The 21,277-nt window shown below is 48.4% G+C and overlaps 1 protein-coding gene and 1 long non-coding RNA gene across 10 annotated transcripts in view; one reads left to right on the top strand and one right to left on the bottom strand.

Annotated features, from left to right (window-relative positions):
- The window catches only part of LOC110599487 (uncharacterized), a 30,562-nt gene extending 15,634 nt beyond the window's left edge, over positions 1-14,928 (bottom strand). For 2 of the 8 annotated variants that reach the window (XR_013436776.1, XR_013436778.1), the window contains exons 1-2: positions 11,129-14,220; positions 1,127-3,865 (exon numbers count right to left, since the gene is read on the bottom strand). This is a non-coding gene — a long non-coding RNA (uncharacterized LOC110599487). Of the gene's footprint in view, positions 1-1,126; positions 3,866-6,176; positions 6,281-11,128; positions 14,229-14,863 lie in introns of those variants that run through there. The other 6 variants (XR_013436774.1, XR_013436777.1, XR_013436775.1 and 3 more) reach the window with 6 other exon arrangements.
- Positions 14,929-16,064: 1,136 nt separating this feature from the next.
- Positions 16,065-18,657, top strand: Hes1 (hes family bHLH transcription factor 1). Of its 2 annotated transcripts, XM_005338416.3 has the most exons (4): positions 16,065-16,435; positions 16,600-16,695; positions 16,957-17,044; positions 17,738-18,657. In XM_005338416.3, the coding sequence occupies exons 1-4, from the start codon at positions 16,328-16,330 to the stop codon at positions 18,286-18,288; spliced, it is 843 nt and encodes a 280-aa protein (XP_005338473.1). In that variant the 5' UTR covers positions 16,065-16,327; the 3' UTR covers positions 18,289-18,657. The 2 variants fall into 2 exon arrangements, with proteins under 2 accessions (XP_005338473.1, XP_077900012.1); XM_078043886.1 differs by lacking the exons at positions 16,065-16,435; positions 16,600-16,695; positions 16,957-17,044 and adding an exon at positions 17,060-17,549.
- Positions 18,658-21,277: the final 2,620 nt, after the last annotated feature.

Below are 21,277 nucleotides of genomic sequence, written 5' to 3' on the forward strand. Positions count from 1 at the left end.
AGATTCTCAAGACGGAGAGAATTTGAAAACATCTTAGTTCAGGTGTTTGTTTTTTTTTTGGGGGGGGGGTTGTTTGTTTTGTTTTGTTTTGTTTTAACTCAACAGAAAAAAAAAATCAATGGGGCACTTTCTTTGACCAAAATCTTATGAGGTTATGCAATGTCTGAACAGGCAAAGCCAAATGGTTCTAGAAGAAGAATTATAGGGCTTGAGAAAGGCTCACCTGTTCAGTACCACCTGGAGGCCCTCGAGCCACGGTCCCTGGAGGAAGCCCCACAGGTTGTGGCTTGTAAACCGTTAGATCAACAATGGGGAAGCTGGCCCCAGAGAAATGGCAGAGACAACTTTATCAGGGGGTGCACACAATGAGCCTATGGCAGAGACAGGACCAGAACCTGGGTTCTTCTCTGATTTCCAACCCAAAGCTTTCTGTACAGTCTCATGTTCTCAGGGTAGAGTGGCCAGGAAGGTGGGCTGCCATGCCTTCTGGTCTCCCTTTTCAAACAACCTTACAGACTCTCCTTTCCTTCAACCTCCTCTCTGCGCCTACACTGCATTTCCTGGCCAGAGGCATCTTTCAGATTCAGCCCTAGGCCCTTGGCCTGGATTGTGATCTTCACCTCTGGGTGGCCAGGCAAGGACTCAATGTCTTTCTGGGTCAGGAGGCTTCCAAGTCCTGGTTCCATTCTGCAGCCTCCTTGCTCTGTAACCCTGGCAAAGCTGTCTGAGCTAACTGGGATTCACTTCACTCCCACAATCACCTTTCCTTCCCTCTCTGGAGGAGAAAAATCAAGGTCCACGAGACCAAACGGAGAGTCATTCCTTGGGGTAGGCTCTGAATCCAGCTTTTTCTGATCTACACTACTGAAAACTACAGAATACGTTGGTTCAGGGGGAGGATGCATAGAATTCCAAAAGGCAATGATCCCCAAGGATATTTCACAGTGGCCTGGGCACAGCTCAGAAGCCCACATCCCAAAAGCAATACCCAACGCCCAGGCTTCTTAGTCAACCAACTCATCCTGGGAGAACCTTCCAAGGGGGCAGTGTCTCCTGATGAAAGGTTCTGCCCATGTCTGATCTCAGTCTAACCTTCATCCACAAAATTTACTCTCCAAAGACTCACAAAGCTTCTGGAGTCTGTTTCCTGCTTGTCCTAGGGAAGGCAGTAGGTTGGAGAAATCTCCAGAGGGTGGTGCCTCTAGGAATTAGGGAGTGTGTACTTATGACGTCTGAGCTCAAGGCTGGGCCATGCCATTGACTTGCGGACTTGAGACCAATCTCTTGATTACTCTTGATCCCGTCTTAGAGCTGTAAATTGGGGGTTTATTCAACATTCACTCAACATCCCCCACCCCACCCCTTGAGCACCTATGACATACTGGTCCCACACAAGGCCATGCTGCACTTCCCCCTCCCTCCTCAGCAGGATGTTGTGAGCATCAGACTATTGGGGTCTGAAATGACTCCTCCGTGGCCCAGGCATGTAAATATTCTTTCCACTCCGAGTCTTCCCTGGAACAGAAGGGAGTCATTTCTTCAGCATGTCTCTCAGTCCTCGAAGGCTCTTCTCTGATTTTATAACAAAATAAAACTGTGATCAGTTCTCGGGTTTTTCATGATTTTTCATGACATGACCTATTTGGGGGGCTAAATTGATACTTGGAAACCCATGATTTATGTGAATAAGTATCCTTCAACTATCCTTTAAAAATGGTGAGTGATATGAACTTTGTCTTTTCACCCTGTAGAGCCAAGCAATAAATAACTATGCTCAATAAATGAGTTGCCAGGAGGGAGGGGCGGGGAGAGAGGAAAAGGTGAAAGGGAGGGACAGGAAATCTTGCCTCCGAGGAGGAGAATTAGCAAAATAGAATCAAAAGGAAGGAAAACTTTTCTGAGCTTACTTTGCCCATATCTCAGATGAGCATCCTCTGGAACACTCCGGGGATAGCTGGTAGTGACTTAAGGTTGTGAGCTCCCTTTCTACCTGTGGCATGAGGACCCCTGGATCTAGAGGTCATCATGTGTTGTTGGTCAGCAAGGCTGGACATGCGGTGCTCAGCACCCTCACATCTTCGTATCACAGGAGAGACATGAGGGAAGTGGGCGATGTGGGGGTCCTTTACCATCGTCACCCTGACAGCCAGGGCCAAGGAGAATATTTTCATCTACCCTCTTTCTTTTTTCTTTTAAGCTTCTTCTAGTGATAAAAGCTGGAGCAAATTGAAATTGTCAGCTCTGTGGTCTTTAAGCAATAGGAAAAGTACTAGAGATCATGTGAACCACACTTCTGAAAACTTAAAGAAAAAAAAAAATCTAATCTTGCCTCAATAAAAACGACATCATGTCACTGCAGTCGGCAGGGGGAAGGCCTGAGAGTTGCTGGCAGTGGCCCAGCAGAGTTCAGGGGTTATGTTGGCTGCGCTGAATTCCCACGGGAAAGGTAGACCCGGAGCACCGCCTTTCAGGTGAGCCTCAGGTCTGTCAGGTACAGGAGGGGCAGGGAGAATGAGAAGGCCTCCCCCTCAAATCGCTGTCGTCTCTGGCTCTGCTGTAGCAGCCAGGCAGAGGCAGGCCCCTCCACCCCTTCTCTCCCACCTGCCTCTCTTCCTGATGTGCCTTTGGCTGTGTTCCTGTCTTTGGCTGGCTGACTTTGAGGGACAGAGAAGACAACAGCCACCCTGGGACATCTCAATGACAACAAACCCCTTGTGAGGGTACAGACCTAGAGCCAGGGAGGGTGGCACCAAATGCCCCAATACCACTCAAGTGTGGAGTCTTTGAAAACTCACCCTAAGGGTCTGTGCCAAAGACAACAATAAAAATGGCAGGTTGGCCATGCAGCAGCCAGCCATTCTGCACAGGAGCGCTTTAGCCCTGGAAGTGCAGGGCTAGGAGCTGGCTTCACAGGGCCTCAGCTGACCTTCAATTGCCAGTTACCATCTGCTCCCAGACACTGACTATTTATTAGCAATCCCCAGATGGGTATATAAGGTAGAGGTAAGGATGACTGCCCCTTGGCAGGGCTTGGGGGACAGGGTCTACAGACAGAAGGACTACTGTTCAGGATGTAGCTTTTTGGACAGTCTGAAATTTTTAAACATGTATATTTAAGTTAAATTGTCTAACTTTTCAAAGTGGGGTGCACAGGCCCTCTGTTAAGGGTACAGTGGCCCAACAAAAGGAAAGTTGGAATTTCAATTTTACTTAAAAAGTTGGGCAGAGAAAGGGGGCAGAAATGTGACTTTTATATTAAAAGAAATATGAATATATGGAGAATATAATGCAAAATGTACTTAAAAAGTAAGAGGAAATATAAAATCTCCCTTCTTGTGAAATGCCATATACCAACTTTAGCCACACACAGGCTGAAGGCACACTTGGTATTCATTCTTGTGTTTAAGGGACTCTGGGGTCCAAGGGCTATTTGTGTCACCTCCAGGAGTGACAGATGTGAAGCAGAGTAGAATCATTGCCTCCAACTTATAGTGCAGCTGTTTGGAGTGAAGAAGTGGGGATGGGGCTGAGTCTTGGAGGCAGGGAATATCTTGGAGAGCTGAGGGCACTGAGGGATGGGAGATCTGAGGGACAATTGGTGGTGGGTTGGTCTAAGGGGAAGGATGGCCCTGGAACAGAGAGGGCATGTTTGGTGGGCCAGATTACAGAAGGCTCCAGTGAGCAACCCCAGAGCTAACTGTTGCTCCAACTTGTCCCTGTAGCCCAATTCATAAATATAGACATGTCAAGGCAAATCCAGGGCTGGGGATGTGGCTCAAGCGGTAGCGCACTCGTCTGGCATGCGTGCGGCCCAGGTTCAATCCTCAGCACCACATACAAACAAAGATGTTGTGCCCGCCAAACACTAAAAAAAGAAAGAAAGAAAAAAATAATAATAATAAATATTAAAATTCTCTCTCTTAAAAAAAAAGGCAAATCCAAAAATTACCATTAAGGGCTGGGGGTGGAGTTCAGTGGTAGACAAATTACCTAGCATGCAAAGGACCCTCAGTTCCATTCCCAGCAAAAAAAAAAAAAAAAATCACCAAGAGACCACCCAGTAATAATTGCCATAGGCAAGATCCTTCAATGGAGTCTAAGTTTAGTGGCTGGAAGTATAAGCCCCATGTGTCCCACTTTAAGACAGGTCTGCATCTCCCTTTATGGATTCCTGCTGGAGCCTCCCCTTGAACAAGGGGAAATAGAAGACAGCAGTGAGCAAAACTCTAGGGAAGGGTGCTCTTTAAAGCCACGTAAAGAAATTCCCTTGCAAAAGACTGGCATGGGGTCACCTGTGGAGACAGGTGGGAGTGGGGAATGAAAGCTCATGACATGGAAACCAGGGTGAAAACTTGTCTTGAACCTATCAACAAGTGAAAGGAAAAATCTATAATACTCAAAAGCCCCTGTCTGGGTCACTCTATACAGTCTTATTCTGAGAGAAAGCAGCAGGCCCCATGCAGGGTATCAAAGATTGAGATCCCATGTGATCGCCCATGCCCATTTTTGCTCAAAGAGCTCTGCATATTTGGGTGTTATTTTTATCTTCTCCTTTCATTTATTGTCTCAAGGTAAACACTTGTGATTCCTAAATGCCTGAAGAGTGAATCAGTATTCTCCTGTTCAAACCAGTCGAGGCCACATCAAACAATAGCCCACTAGGGATTATTAATCATTAAATAGGGGCATATATGAACACTCAGTCAAGGAGACCATTTTTCTTTTCTTTCTTGTCTATTTTTTTTTTTATAAAATTAACAAAGCATAAACCTTGACTTTGGCCTGTTCAAAAAAGGAGTGTATTTTTTTAACCACAAAGACTTGTCAAATTCAAGGCTAACAGGGCAAATATTTCAGGTGGGAAAGTGTTCCTTCCCTTGAGGTCTCCCACAGCCCTGAACAATGGCCTAAATTTCGATCTGTAGCGCCTTCCTTTTCCATATTCACACACCCAGGGAAAATGGATGTTCTCAGTCATGGTTGGTAGATGCAAGCGTCTCTGGTAGGATTGCTGGATACAAACTGATAAGTAGGAGAGCCCAGAGAATACTTGCTCTGTCCCAGAATAAACCAAGTCATTTCAAATATGTTGTGAGTAAAACCATGAAAGAGCTTCTCTCTCCTTCTCCCTATCTTATATACATTGCATAATGTCCTCCAGGTCCAAACACTGGGGCTGCTCCCTCTATAGACCCTAAATCCATATCACCTCCTACAGATGTGAAAGTGCTGGAACATTGTGGACTTTACAATAATATGTCTCCTAGCTTTCCTTCAAGAAGCATCTAGATGACTGAGTAAACAAATGAAAACTTGAGCACATGCAGCCCACAGAAGCAGGATGACGGGGGTGGGGGTGGGGTCAGGTTTGCACCAGTTCTCCTGACGTTATTCTTAATTGTCTCTGGTCCTCAAAATGTTCCAGTTTGGGCCATAAATTATATAGTCACCTACACAGAAGGAGAGCAGGAAGGGTCCAAGATGGCTGAAGGTACCTTCTTAAATATCAGATCAAACATATGGGAGAAATAAAAGTAGTTAAGAATTTATATTGAATTTGCAATTTTCCAGGCACTATTACAGGCACAGTACACGTATTCATCCTCAGAGTATTCCTATAAGATAGGCACTCTGAATATCTTCTCATTAAACAGAGAAGCAAATTAAGGTCCAGAGATGTATGACACACAGCTAGAAAGTAAACAAGCTTCAACATGAACCCAGAAATTCAGGCTCCAGGGTTGACTTTTTAGCTACTCTATTACCCTATTTTTCTTAAACATATATATGTGGATATTCATTCAATATTCCTAGTAGAAATAATTCATATCAGTCAAATCTCAGCTGTAAAACTTGATGCTCACAGAGGCTCTATTTATATACAAGAGGACATTGCACCTCCAATTTATAGCCCCCTATATTGCTATCACTCAGCATTGTAAATCAACAGGTGTGTTGGAGTGCTCTATGAAAACAGGTGTTTTTGTGTGTTCCATTCACACTTATTCAACCCAATACTTCTGAGCATAGTTACTATTTACTTCTTGACTATACAGAACCTTCCATGAGGAGCTGGCATAAAAAGGAAGCCTGAGGGCAGGATACAGAAGCAGGGCCCCACCTCCTGACCATTCACTAGTTTTGTGCACTGCTGAAATGACTGCCACCAGACTCACCTGTCCCGGGGGGCCTCCTCTTTTTCTTTTCCAGTCTTCCAGAAAGAACCATGATCTGCCCACTGGTCTTTCTTCCCTTTCCATCTGCTGCCCAGTGGTGGAACCTGCTTAAATTTTACTTATTAACTATACGTAGATATGGCAGGCTGCGGTGACAGCAGGATTGTTTGGGAGCTCAGTATCTCACTTCTTCCCACGTACCTTACCCTGGGAATTGCTTTGTACTTGCATATTGCCATGTAGTAGTGTGTCTTTAATAACCATCAATAAAGATAGGCCTGGGAAACCACGGATGGCCACAGACTCCTCTAAATTCACCTGGTTGCAACAGAGAGGAGCTGTCTGTGGGGGTAATCTGGCTATCCAGAGGTGGTCCCCAGGAGTGGCCAAGTAAACACACCCTTTGATTAAGCAATCAAAGAAAATTTAGAGAAATATGCTGACTCTTTGAGGGTTCCTTGAATCACCAAACATATTCTTAAGTCTGTGTTCATTCATGTGTTTATTTTCCAAATATTTGGAGGTGCCTACTTTGTGAAAGATATTCTACCTACCAAATACCAAGAGGAGATTTGTAGCTTCCTTACCAGAGAAGCAATAGAGATGAAGAATGTGGGAGGTAAGGGGAAATTCTTAGAATATAAACCAAGGATGCCATCACTCTGCATAAATGAATAGCACGTAGGAACAAAAGTACCTGTCAAAGTCTGTGTACAATTCTGATTTGCAGAGTAGGAGCTTATAAGTACTCACTGAACAAAATTAAGTTGAACACACACTTGGAATTACACAGTTCTAACCTGGCTATGCTGTCTGACCACCATCAATATGGGTTTCCCCCTTGATATAAAACAAACAAGCTGAGACTCTACCCCTCTATCTAGGTGATAGGCAGTCCCAGATATCGAGTCTAGGTCTGTCCCAGGTGCAGGACTTTGAGGGCAGGTGAGGAGGGTGTAGAGGGTTGACTAGCCACCCAGGACAAGGAGATCAAATACTTGAATGTGAGTGCTTGGGTTCCTACGTGACTGGGGGAGCTTATTGAGATTAAGGCCATAGCTGGATACGTATACGATGCCACGCACAGTTTGACAACCTCCTCCAGGAGCCAGCAACACATTGGAACTTTATCACAAGACCTCCAGTCAGGTCAGACAAGCCTGGCACACACCAGCATGTTTCCAGAAAGCTTGACCTCCCCAGGCCCTCTCAGATTTCAGCCAAGGCTGGCCTGTGTCAGTCCAATCTTGCAAAAGGAGGGACCCCTTTCCCAACTTCACATAATGTCCACACACTGAGTGAAGCTAAGGGAATCCAAAATGAACTCCATTCTGTGGCAGCTGCCCACAGTGGTGGAGGACAATGGAAATTAACTCTCAGTCTCTGCCCCCCCACCCACCGCCCCTCTGAAACCACCTCTCAGACTGACTGTAGAGCAGGATGTAGTCTTCCCATTGCCCCTGTTCTCTGGCATGACTCCAAACAATCCCACAGCCTTTTCCAGTCAGTGCAAATTTATGTTAGGCCTATAGCGATACAGACGCACAGAATAAGCAACTCACTAGTGAGAAGTGAGGCAAGTTCGAGGATCCTCCAAGGCCCATCAGCAGCATAGCTGGTGTCCCTTTCTGAGATCTTCCTAGGAAACCTTTCAGAAGGCACTGGGTGCTGAACTAAACAGCTCTGTCCTCACTCAGGGGAGCCTAGATCATCAGCTGGCAGTGTCATTTCCAGAACATGCTCAGTCATCTTGCTAAGTGGGATTCCTTCTCCCATGCTTCTCTTCTGGTTTTCCTCTGCAAGAAATCACATTCCTTCCTTGCCCCTTCCCCCGCAAAATGTCCTTTAAATTACTGGGATTGCCCTGTAAATGAAATGGGCAGACAACTCTGGAAATCCTACTCTCGCCCATGGCTCTCCCTGACAAAGGAAATCAATTCTCCTGGCCCCTGAGCTCCTAGTAGAGGTATTATTTTCCAGAAAGCCTGTCTGCCGCATATCCTGTGTCTCCATTAACCCATAGTCCAACCAAATGTCACCTGTACTGACCACACAAATCCTCTCCCTCCTTCCCTGGGCTGCCCACCCAGCCCCTTTCAGTCTAGATAGGTTAGGTGATAAGGCTTCGTATGAAGACATGAAAGTGCCTTGTCAACTATCATGTACTAAGAAGTAGGGGGACAGGTGCCTCCAACTTGTGAAAGAGACCAGAAGGTCCCAACCACGCTAGAACCCACCAGGGTCTTGGACTGCCCCTGTAACAGCTGCCTGAGTCATCATCTTTCATTCTCTGAGTCCAATATCTAGTAGTAAAAATAATAGTGCATATACAAACATCATCCCAACCACTTGGGAAGTCCATTATTTGTCTCACCCATAGTTCTCCTAAATGTGACATCAGCCAGCAAGCAGCTCAATGTGTCCTGTTTCAACCCTTCAATGTATTCCTAGGATCACATCGTCTGGTCCTGAGATCTACGCTTAGCATCAGGGGAGCACAGATTCAGGAGCTGGAATATTGTCTACCCCAGTCTTCCTTTTAGAGCATAAATAAGGGTTGGCAATAATAAGAAAGAAAAAGGACATGTAGCTTGGCATAGCTTGACATATTTAATTGGGAGGCAGGCAAAAGGTTTCCTGTCTCTTAGAACTAAGAAATCAAGATTCCTTCCTTGCCAGAGCATACAGGGCAATGAGCAAATCCAAGAGAGAATCATACTACAGCAAACCTGGAAATGAACCATGTACTGGGAGCTCAGGATATGGCTCAGTGGTAAGAGCACTTGCATAGTGTGCACAAGGCCCCGGGTTTGATGCCCAGCTAATACATGAACTGTGCTCTAGAATGCTATCACAATAATTCACCAACAGATAGCTCATCAGCAGTCAAGTTAATCTTTAGGGTAATGTTAGTAACTTGCCATCGATGCCATTTAAAATGTTTGTTTCTAAAGAGATACAGTAGGGAGAGTTCTTGATTGGCAGGTGGAAAATGTGAGTCTAACTTAAACTTTGCAACCCCCCCCCCAGGGAAGCTGTTTGACCTTGTGTAAGTCACATCTTTCTAGGCAAAGTTTCCTCATCCATTAAGTGAGTGGGCTGATTCTGTGATCTCTAGGGTCTCTTCCAACTCTTCCCTTGTCCCCACCTTTCTATATTTTGTGAGATAGTGAAAGGAGAGATGAGGATTATAATTAAAAATATATTGTATGTATTCCTCCCGCATTATTTTTAAGTCCCAAGTTTTACTCAAATGTTTTTTCTAGATATTTTGTTTTTAAATAAATTTGGTCTGATGTCACAATTTGAGCAGCTTATTAGCAGGCCGAGTAATTGTATGCTTTGGGTTTTTAGGCGCTGGGCTTCACCCCTACCTTCCTGAGCCTTCATGGGGCCCCTGGGCCTGCCCTCACATGCCCTAGCCCCTAGCACAGCTTGGAGCGTTTCATACACCAGGGTGTAAGGTAGCATCGCTGTGATCCCTGGGCCTGCCCTGCTTCCCCCTGGCCCTGAAGGATTGCCCCCAGAGCCCTGTTCTGAGGTTAAGAGGTTAACTTAGAGCACATTTAGAGCCTTCTCACCACGGCAGCTGTGGCCTGGCCAAATGTGGGAGTTCAGTCATTCCAGGGCGCCCTGCCCCCATCCTGCTGGAAAGGGCTTTCTTGGCAGCCATCCTCTTTCAGATCCCATTAGAAGAGTGCACAATCCCCTTGGTCTCACCGGCTCCAGTGGATTGTTGGGGGCGGGGGAGCATTACAGGCTGCTATTAGCCAATGCTGACAGCTTCTGTTTTCTGCCCCCACCCCTAGTTTGCCTAGTGAGGTCCTGGCTTAGCCAGGAATCAACCAGGCATTTTTTTTTTTTTCAGAAGTGGCTACTTATTTTTATCAAAGATGGAATGTGGAGTTGCCCTGTGTCTGCCGCCTCTGCATGGCAACCGGGCACTTGGTCCAAGCATTCCTGAACCCTCTTTCTTCAACAGACATTTTTCTTTCTTGCCTTTCCCTTTCTCCATCCAAACATTGGACCCAGAGCTTTGCAAGTGCTTCAGAATTAATAAAACACAATGTTACAGGAATTCAAAATATCTTTATTAATGTCTCTACTTTAAATGCAGGCTTTGGCTGGCTATCGCGGCTCTATAAACCCTGCCCTAAAATTACCCAAAAGACCACAGCATTGCAGAGCAGTGGACAGAGCTGGCTTTGCCCACCCTACCCCACCCAGACTTACATAGCTGTGGGCCCTTGAGCCAGTCTCTTTCACTCCCTGGGGCTTAAAATACCCACTAATAAGCACAGATTGCCAGGATCAGCTTTCTTTAACCTGTTCTAGCCACAAAAAAACTTTACAACTCTGCTGAAAATTGTGGATTCTCTTCAGGGAAAAAAATTTAAAGCGGTGCATTTATTCATGCATTTGAGAAGTATTATTAAACTCTTGATGAAGATGCATATATAGACACATTTAGAATTCCATTTCAGGGGGCTTACAGGCTCCCTGGAGGTTCATAGTAAAAAAAAAAAATCTAGTCATAAATTCTGTGATGAACACATAGAGACTCTCATCTAGGAAAGACTATGATAATGACTCCCATAAAGAATCATAAAACTACCAGCCATCCAGATGCCAGAGGACAGAGCAGTGAGGCAGTCATTATGAAGGTGATTTCCAGCTTTCCGCCCCGTCCCAGTCGCCACCCCGTAGGCAGACACACAGGCAGACATGCATGCACAAGCAGCCTGGAATGTGCTGTTTCTGGGCACTTGGACTGCAAGGAGCTGGCTGTAGCCCTGGCAGAGAGATGACAAACATATCTCTTCTACCCTTGGTTGTATTTTTCTCACGGTCTCTGAAAGGGCTGCGATCAGGTGACATGTGTGGGACTGCCCCCTGTACAGGTGCGGGGCAGGTACTGAGTGGAGGAGAAAATCCTCCCTGTGGGTACTTACTCGAGGCTCTTTCAATATCCCTCCCAGGATAGCTCTTGGCAAGGCAGCTAGCACGTCCCTGGCAGGCTGCGGGGAAACCGAGTGTGAGAAAGTCAGTCAAGCGGAGGAAAAGGAAAAAGAAAAAAAGAGAGAGAGAGAGACAGAGTGAGGGAGCAAGCTTCAAGACCTCAGGCAAAATACCTTTTCTCTTCTTTTGCTCTTTCCTTTCTGTAGCTTTAAACCAAACTCACAAACCATTCCCATACCTAGGAAACAAAGGGGAGTCTCACTAGAGGTGCAGGTATTTGTCTTATGCTTTAAAAGCAAACATGTGATACAAGACAAAAAAAATCCCTCTTTGTGAGTGGGGGGCATGCTGGGAGGAGCCAACCTGGGATCCCTGATTGCATTTGTTGGGCATGATGCAGTGGGAAAGATTCCGTTTTGCTGATATCACAGTGGGATCAAAGAAGTGACCTCCACTGATGCCCGCTGTTACATTTCTCTCTTCTTTGGCAGTAGGAGGAAAAGGATAACTGAAAAAATAAAGCTGGTTTCCTATTGAAGCAGAGGCTTCAAAACCCAAACATTTTCTCCTGAGGAGCTTACTGCCTCACTGGAGAAAGAATGGAGAGAGTGCCAACTTGGTCCTATTTTCACTGACCAGAATAAGGATATTAAAAAATAATCTTTGAGCATATTTGCAAGACTTTCTTCATCAATGATTACAGTGGAGAAAGTCAGGGAGCTCGCGAATTGTTTTCTTGCCAGATGCAAATACTAATAGCTAAGGACTAATTATTGGTTACTTGGGCCCTCTGTCCCTCCATCTAAGTGTGTGTGTGTGTGTGTGCGTGTGTGTAGTTATTGTCTCACTCTACCAAACACTTCGAAAAGTGGGAGTAAAGGAGTTGCTGAATAACTATTTGACCTAGGGGACTGCTTGTGGTACTGCAATGAGACTCTACTTGACTATATTTCATTCTCCACGCATCATCAGGGATAACAGAATTAGATGAAAAATTCTCAGCCTTGAAGGGACAGGGGTGGCAACCTAGTTATTTCATTAGGGCCCAGCAGCAGCAGACAGTGGTCAGTGTCATAACAGAGCTTAGAGACTTTGGCTCTGAAAAATTGGGAAGATTTTGGAGAGGGTTAAAAGCTTACCTGGGAAGGGGTTAGTTCCTTAGAAGAAACTGGGCCAATGCATTTATGCATTTTTTTAAAAAAGTCAGATGCTGAGCAGAAGCATTTTAAGAAGCTTGTGAAGTTTGAGGGAGCATAGGGCAAAGGAGGCTAACTTCATAAACTCACCATCTTTCACCAAGAGGTTTTCAAATACATGGGAAACCCCACTTTTTTGAAAGCAATAGACAATTTTCTGTCATCACCACTTTTCCTTTCTGTGTAAAGTAAGAAAGAAAAGTCCAACTCCATTGGCCCAGGTGGCAGGTCAACAAAGGAAGCTTTGTTCATCACTTCTTCAGAACGAGATAGGGCACAGCCCACTCTGCTGTGTGTTCGTTCACACACACACACACACACACACACACACACACATCCCAGAGAGTAGCCCAAGGAGCAAGAGGAGTAAAGCAAGCCTGCAATGAGGTAGTTTTGGCTGCAGTCTCCAGGGCTGTCCTGGAAGGTGGGAAATGAAGCTTAGAAGGTAAAGATGGTTAGAAACACAAGGATGCCTTGGCCAGACTCCAGGTGGTGGGGGGAACATTGGGTTGAAGGGGTGAACTCAAGTAGTTGGATAGTGACCAGTCAATGCCCAGGTGAGTTGACTCTAAACAGGTGCTTCTGGGTGTCAATCTATACCTGTTACTTAGGTGGATTCCCTGGCTTGACCCTCCTAACTGGCCTATCTCCAGACCCTGCACCCACTCCACACTTTCGCCAGGGCCATGTTTCTAAAAGAGAAACCTGTTATCCCTTCTCTGCTAATCAACATTTTATGACTGTCCATTATGCAAAGTCCAAAATTCTCTATAAAGCAAGACGTTTAAAGGTCTTGTGTTATGGCTTCAAATTTCTTCTCACCCTGAGCACCAGACCATGTTACCAGAATAAAGATCCAAGTTCCCAAGATCTAGCCCTTTAATGCCATGGGTATTTCCAGCCTTGCCAGCCCCATGACCTGGCACATTTCCAATACCCCAATCCTACCTATTTTTCAAGGTACAATGCACAAGCAACCTCCTCCAGGAAGTTTTCCATAGTATCCCAAGTTAAAAGTAATTTAATTCTCCAAGACCTCCATAGCATTTTACCTCTATCTAAACGCCTGTTTCTCTTGAACCTAGGACCTCCCAAGAGGAATCCTTTAGGAGATCCATATGTCAGCTGTATTCATGAGTGTGTATTTTACTCTGTAGGCTTCCTGCATCCCCCAGTGAGCCTGGCAATACTATTGTCCAGAAGTGTGGTTTCCTGTTTGGGTTAGGTCCTCCTGATCTGTCAGACCATCATCTAAACCCTACAAGAAAGGGAAAATAAGGAATGCCTGGTGATCAGTCAGAAAATCAGGGTCTATCTGTCTCTGCAGTTGACTGCAGACTCTGCAGGCTGCCACTGTATCTCTCATCGTGGTAATCCCAGGGTTGAACAGTGTCTGGCACTGCGCGTGCGTTCCATCATAAAAGCAAAAGAGGGGCTTGCCCAAGGTCACGTAGAGTCAGGAGCCGCGGAATCTCATCCCGGACGAGATCTGGTGAAATCATTTACAACATTATCTCAGTAGGGAGCCCAGAGGAAGGAAGGAATGAAGTGTCTGAGAAATGTGTGCCAGGCCTCCGGGACGTGCTTGGGGGGTGGGGTGGGGGGCTACATCAGACAAGATGCTGGGATCCCGGGCTGTCGGTCGGTAGCCCACCGAGCAACTAACACGACTCTCCGGCGGCGGGATGACTGGGGGCAGATGGGGGCACTGGGGTGGGAGCGAGGGGGCCAGCGACCCGGGCGGGTGGGAGGCGGCGGTGGCGGCCGGTCGGCCGGGACAGCGCGCGCCGCCCGCCCCGCGCGGCAAATCCCCCAGGGAGGCCGCCGCCAGAGCCCTGGCGCTCCCGGCCCGGCGCCCGCCACGTGGCACCCGGCGGCTGCGGCGGCGGCTCCTCCCGGCGCGCGGCCCGGCCAGCCGGCAGCACGCAGCCGCCCGCGCCGCCCGCCTCTTCCCGGCCGCCCGCCGGCGGCCTCCCGGGCGCAGCGAGGGGGAGCTGCCCGGCTGCCCTGGACCCGGGGAAGGGGAGGGCGGCGCGAAGCCGCTTTAACCGCAGCCGCCGAGCGGAGGCAGGAGGCTGACCCGGCCGCTTCCTAAGTGCGGTCAGGCATCTCGTGACCGCGGCGGGCGCCGGGGGCCCTGCGGGGAGAAGCAGGGCGGGCGGGCAGGGGCAAGGAGCAAACACCGAGGCCCCCACCACTCCCCCGGGCTATCGCAAAGGAGCCTCTCGGCGGAGTTAAAACCCCAAGCCCGAAAATGTGGTGGGGGTGGGGGGGGTGAACTAATTCTCCACTCTCCACCCCGGGGCGTGCGCTCCCCGCCCGGAAGGGCTGACCTTGGCCGGGGAGGGGGGGAGGATAAGCGCCGAGACTCGGCTCCCAGCCCGCCGCCCCCTCGGATTCCTGGCCCGGCGGGGCCGGAGGAGGGGGCCCCGGACACACACACACACCCCACACGCAGCGCGCGCCAATGAGCCCGGGCCAGGAGCAGGGGGCGGGGTTTTCCCAGGCTCGAGCACAGCAGCTGCTATTTACCTTCTTGGCTTCTCCCGGGGACTAGGAACCAGCCCCCGCTCACAGCCGCCCGCCGCCGTCCCCCGCCTCCCTGCCCCCGGGGCGCGCGCACACACACTCACACACGCACGCACACACACATCCTCCGGGCCGGCCGCAGCCGCGGCGGCAATAAAACATCCTGGCACGTGCTCGGGCTCCAGGCGCGCCCTCGCCGGCCGGCTGATGTCAAACTGCAGCTCGGCTGGTGTAGCTCTTAAAGGGCCCGCGTGTGCTGGGCGCCCGGGCCGAGTTGGCCGCCCGCGGGTTGAGAAGGGGAGAGGCTGCCTCCCTGCCTGTCACCTCAACGTACCAAAGAACTAAGCGCCTGCGGGTGGAAGGGAAAGGGTGGTGAAGGAGCACGCGCGTCCGTGAGGGCACTGCCATCAAAACCCTCTTGTTCATTTTTCATTTGAAATTCCATTTCCTTTCTGCTCAGTTGGAAATTATTCTGATTGTTTCCTGAGGAAGCATGGAGTCCAAAGCCCCAACTCCCGAAGAGAAATAAGGGACTGGGGAGGGGAGGGACGCATTTTAAAAGCCACTTTGCTCTAAAAACCCTGCCAATGTAAGGTGGAAGGTACTTGTTCTGCAAAAAAAAAATAATAATAATAATAAAATAATAAAAATAAAAAAAATAAAGATCTTTTATTTTCTACACGATCTACTTTTACCCCCCTGAATATACATCATCTGAGCGAGAAATCACTTCAGATATTTTGGTAACATACCTTCGCACGAGTTCCCCCGCTCTTTTTTAACCACCGCAAGTATGTTTTTTTTTCTTGGCCTTCTATGCCTTTTTATTTAAAAAAAATCTCAAATTAAATTATTAAAAAGTAGCTGTATTACATATAGCTAAGAGAATAAAGAGCAAAGACCTTGGCCTGGAAAGAAATAGCCCAGATCAAAACCAAAGCGGAAAAACTTCTCTAAAGGAAAACCCAGAGGGGAGAGTAGCAAAGGGTTAAAATCCTTTTGATTGACGTTGTAGCCTCCGGTGCCCCGGGCTCAGGCGCGCGCCATTGGCCGCCAGACCTTGTGCCTGGCGGCCAATGGGGGGGCGCGGTCCACGAGCGGTGCCGCGTGTCTCCTCCTCCCATTGGCTGAAAGTTACTGTGGGAAAGAAAGTTTGGGAAGTTTCACACGAGCCGTTCGCGTGCAGTCCCAGATATATATAGAGGCCGCCAGGGCCCGGGGATCACACTGGATCCGGAGCTGGTGCTGATAACAGCGGAATCCCCCGTCTACCTCTCTCCTTGGTCCTGGAATAGCGCTACCGATCACCAAGTAGCCATAAAATAATAAATTCTCAGCACTCGCTCAGTAGTTTTGTGAATGTCTCAAGTAAAAGAGACATAAGCAAAAAAAAAAAATTTTTTTTTTGCATGAAGTATTCCAAAAATAAAATTCTCTAGGGATTAAAAAAAAAGGAATAGAAAAAAAATGCCAGCCGATATAATGGAGAAAAATTCCTCGTCCCCGGTGGCTGCTACCCCAGCCAGTGTCAACACGACACCGGATAAACCAAAGACAGCATCTGAGCACAGAAAGGTAAGGGCAATACCTGTATATCTGCAGCCCCACGAAATTATTTGGTGTGTATGGGGACGGGGGGCTTTCTCTTTTAAAACCCCGGGGTGACATGGCAAATCTCAAGAGAACTCAGGCGTTTTGTTTTTTTTTTTGTTTGTTTGTTTTTTTAACTCCCTTTACAGTCATCCAAACCTATCATGGAGAAAAGACGAAGAGCAAGAATAAATGAAAGTCTGAGCCAACTGAAAACGCTGATTTTGGATGCCCTTAAAAAAGATGTAAGTGGGGAATGCTGCCTTTTTTAAATTATTATTAAAAAAATAAGAAGCCCTATTTTCTCAGCCACTAAGAATGAAACCTTCTCGCTTGCTGTGCGAAAATCTTACCCAGCCAAGCACTACCTTCTCCTAAACAGGAAGGCTGGGCCCTCTTGCCAGGGGTCCGGGGATAAGGGAGCTGCGGCGGGAGTTAGGGACCCCAGCACTCTGAGGCAGCTGACAGGGGTCTGACTTTTCTCTCTTGCTTCCTCCTGTGTGCAGAGCTCCCGGCATTCCAAGCTGGAGAAGGCGGACATTCTGGAAATGACAGTGAAGCACCTCCGGAACCTGCAGCGGGCGCAGATGACTGGTAAGGGCAGCTCGCCGCGTCCCCCTCTGCGGGCGTCCCTCTCGCCCCGCGGTGATTTCTTCCAGACTTCCGCCCGTGGTTGTGAGAGGCATTCAGCTACATTTTACTGCCTTGGCTCACTCTCGCGTTCCCACGGTCTGGGTCTTATTTATAGCCACAACTCCAAGTTGTTACTGTTCCGGAAAGGGAGGGAGAGAGGTTGTAGCCCTGAGGTTGTCGGGCAGCTTGGTTGTGGAGGAAGCGGGTAGGGGCGAAAGGACTGAAGACTGCGGTGGGTTTGAGCTGAGTGGAGCCTAGGGTCATCTGATCTAGCAGTCACCCACACCATCATACCTTCATTGCAGAAGGGAAAATGGGAGTTGGATGGCGAATTGGGTGGCATTACCCAAGGTCACACCGCGCGAGGGGGTGGGGTGGCTGATCTGAGGCTGAAATCTGTTTAAATGGAGCGACCGGGAATGAGGACTTAGTGTCGCGGCTTGGATCTCTACGCTAGTGTAGAGAGGTGACTGGTTTTTCTAAATGTACCCTACCCTCCCAGCCAGAGGTAGTTCTGCGGGTGCGTAATCACGGAGGCCCGCCGCAGGGACCTCCCAGGGCGGGAAGCAGTAGCCCTGGGGTGGAAGCAGGGACCTCCCCGGGCGGGAAGCAGTGGCTGTTTGGTGACCGGTTTGTCTCCTTCTGGCCTTTCAGCTGCGCTGAGCACAGACCCGAGCGTGCTGGGGAAGTACCGCGCCGGCTTCAGCGAGTGCATGAACGAGGTGACCCGCTTCCTGTCCACGTGCGAGGGCGTTAACACCGAGGTACGCACTCGGCTGCTCGGCCACCTGGCCAACTGCATGACCCAGATCAACGCCATGACCTACCCTGGGCAGCCGCATCCCGCCTTGCAGGCGCCGCCACCGCCCCCGCCAGGACCCGGCGGCCCCCAGCACGCGCCGTTCGCGCCGCCGCCGCCACTTGTGCCCATCCCCGGAGGTGCGGCGCCCCCTCCCGGCGGCGCACCCTGCAAGCTGGGCAGCCAGGCTGGAGAGGCGGCCAAGGTGTTTGGTGGCTTCCAGGTGGTGCCAGCTCCTGACGGCCAATTTGCCTTCCTCATCCCCAATGGGGCCTTCGCGCACAGCGGCCCAGTCATCCCGGTCTACACCAGCAACAGTGGGACCTCAGTGGGTCCCAACGCAGTGTCTCCTTCCAGCGGCTCCTCGCTCACGGCGGACTCCATGTGGAGGCCGTGGCGGAACTGAGGGGCTCAGACCACCCTTCCCCTAAATTCCCCAGCCCACCTCTCTCCCCTCCGGACACTAAACAGGAACTTGCTGTTAGGAAAGAAGACTTTTGTGATTAAGTGGTTACTTCGGATTTTTTGTTTTTAATTTCTAAAAAGTTACTTTTTTTGTAGAGAGCTGTATTAAGTGACTGACCATGCACTATATTTGTATATATTTTATATGTTCATATTGGATTGCGCCTTTGTATTATAAAACTTGAGATGACATTTCGTTTTTTACACGAGATTTCTTTTTTATGTGATGCCAAAGATGTTTGAAAATGCTCTTAAAGTATCTTCCTTTGGGGAAGTTTGAGAAAATAAAAGAAAAAAGTGAAGGCTTTTATGTCTTAGAACTGATTATTTCAGAATATGTAAAAAAAGACTCATTGTAGGTTTGAAATACATGTAGTCTGGGAATCCAGAAATTGACTCTTTTTTTTTTTAATTAAATCCATGAACTAAAAAAGAGTAAGTTTCATGTAACTTGCAAGAACCCATCTTATATGGCTTCCCTGATAAACTTTTTGGTCATTCTCTTCAAGGATTTCAAAAAGTTGTTTAAAACTATTCAGTCCTTGTTCTATTAGTTCCTTCTGAGAAGAACTGAATTTATGAAGTTCACTGGATCCAGTCTTATTGCCCATTGCACATTAAAAATGTCTCCTGCACATTACTCCCCTAGGGTAGCTACCAACACCCAAAGTAAAAACATTCTTAGCGGCTGCAGCCTCCTACCTACAAGTAGTCTTTCCATAGGTGTAGCTAGACATTCCCTAGCACCAGCATCCCAAAGTTTGAAATGCCTCTCTGCACCCTCTTCAAGCAAGCTGAAGAGGTCAACAGATTCCTTCTGCCAAGGGACAGCTAGTTAGACTCCCAAGTGGAGTCCAAACCCAGATGATTAACACCAGACATGTGTTTTTGATAAGTTTCTGTGCTTGGCTCTAATAGAGAAAGCATGTGGGGGCTACTCTGGCAGGCACACAGGCCATCTTCCCCTTTTAATACAAACAGCAAGCGACCCCTTCTCTTGGTCATGCCCCATTTCCAGGCAAGATGTGGGCTCCAGATAGAAGCAAAAGGGTTGTCTCGGGTTTCAGCTCACATAACCCTCCTTAACAAGTCCTAACTCAAAGCGGACAGCTTTAAACTGTGCCAGGATCTGCAGGGAATTTCTTCCAAATCCCATCACAAAGGCTTGTCAGATTTTGTCAGATTTGGCCAGGTGTTTGACTGCATCCAGGTGTTGGGGAAATGAAAACCACGAGCCCTGCGAGACCAGACACATCAGCCGCGTTGTGGGTCTGGCCGGCGCGCCCTCCTCCCCCACTACCCCCACCGCCGGCCAGTCCTCCTCCCTCCAGGCCCCTCCCGCCAACCTCTCACCCCCCTTCTCTAAGAGCGGCTTCTGGGAGGAGAAGGATGAGGCGGGAGAGATCAATCTTTGAAGCTTTCCTAACAAAGATAAAGCCAACGATTTTCTGTCTTGTTTCAAAAGCTTTACCTCTCCCCCGCCTGGCTCTGGCCTTTCCCACAGGCCAGTGTGGAGAGCGGCTCTATCACAGGAATGATCTAGTAGACAGCAGTCGGTTTTCTCTCCAATACCTTCGCCCCAGCTTCAGCCCCAGAGGGAAAGATTTAAAAAGAGAATTTAAAAAAAAAATGGATCTACTTTTCTTATTTTATGTACACGAAATATGTCTTAACACACCCTCCACCAAAGAAACACACATGTCCTTCTCTATCATATCATTTTTCCACGTTTTCCCTCGTTTAAACACAAACATAGTAACAATTGCTCCATCAAGACAACCATCCCAAACTCAATGCTTCATTTGGTAAGCCTGTCCCCTGGCCCCAGTAGGAGTTCTTAACTGTCCTGGTAAAAATTATCCAGACATCAAGGTCTTAATTTTTATAAAAGTAATTGCTTTACATTGATGGTCTTTGAAAGTTATGGGATGGGAGGGGGTTACACTCTTCATATCAACGGAAAATTAAATTTCTATGTCTTTCCCTATATCAAAAATAAGCACTTACTAATATCACCAAAAGTACATAGACACGGTTATCTTCCTGGAGAGGAGAAATAAATGGAAGGAAAATCAGTCATCTGTTATTTTAATTGGTGGTTGGAAAAGAACACTTATTCCCTGAAATGTGGGCTTAGACTATTAGATGAAGCATTTGTTTCTGTACCGTGGGGGTGGAGGGTGTCCCTAGGACCCAATAGGGTGGGACTTTCTGGTTCTTGGCCAGGTTATGTCGCCTTGGAAAAGTCATTTTCCTTCTCTGTAGCATTTCCAAGTGCATAATTGAGTGAATTTATTGCTAAGACACTACTCGCCTGGGTCCTGGCTGTTTCTGGAATGAGTAGCCATGGGAGAGACAAAGTTTCAAAGAACACTTGCCTTTTGCCTCCCTGGAGGTGTCTTCGGCCAGACTTAATTGGACAGCTTTGGGGCACACCCAGCAGCCCCTCTCACTAGCCTCTAGCAGTACTGATCCCTGAGAGAGATAAGGCACGGCTCCTAGGTTGGTGTTGGGATGCGGCCCTCAGGTCTCTCTGGCTGTGCGCTTTAAGCGCCCTGCCTCGCCCCTCCTCGGGTCTCCAGCCTCGGGTGCGGAGGAAAGGCGCCTAAGTGGGAAGGGAGGTGGATCTCGTAGGTCCAAACCAGAGTTTTCTCCAAGCGACGCCTGAGCACCACTTGGAGGCTCGCCCCTCCTCGCGCCCCATCCCTCCCCACGTGTTTCTGCACTGGGGACCCAGGGGCTTAACTGGACCCCCTCATAGACACCGCCGTCCTGGGGAACCTGTCATTAAAGTCAATTAACTTTTCCCACACCCCTTGGCCGGTAACAACCCTCGGCTAGCTTCCTCCCGGCTCCTAAGTGCAACCAGATGGGCGGACCAGCAGCCCCCGCCGCGCGCCCGCCGGGGCGGCTCTCGGGTTCCTGGGAGG

The sequence above is a fragment of the Ictidomys tridecemlineatus genome, chromosome 3 (assembly GCF_052094955.1).
Source record: "Ictidomys tridecemlineatus isolate mIctTri1 chromosome 3, mIctTri1.hap1, whole genome shotgun sequence".
Taxonomy (NCBI): Eukaryota; Metazoa; Chordata; class Mammalia; order Rodentia; family Sciuridae; genus Ictidomys; species Ictidomys tridecemlineatus.

Coding starts and splice junctions, on each gene's coding strand:
- Hes1 (XM_005338416.3), top strand. CDS start 16,328: ATGCCAGCCGATATAATGGAGAAAAATTCCTCGTCCCCGGTGGCTGCT. Junction 16,696..16,956: donor TGGATGCCCTTAAAAAAGAT/GTAAGTGGGGAA, acceptor TCCTGTGTGCAG/AGCTCCCGGCATTCCAAGCT. Junction 17,045..17,737: donor GCAGCGGGCGCAGATGACTG/GTAAGGGCAGCT, acceptor CTGGCCTTTCAG/CTGCGCTGAGCACAGACCCG.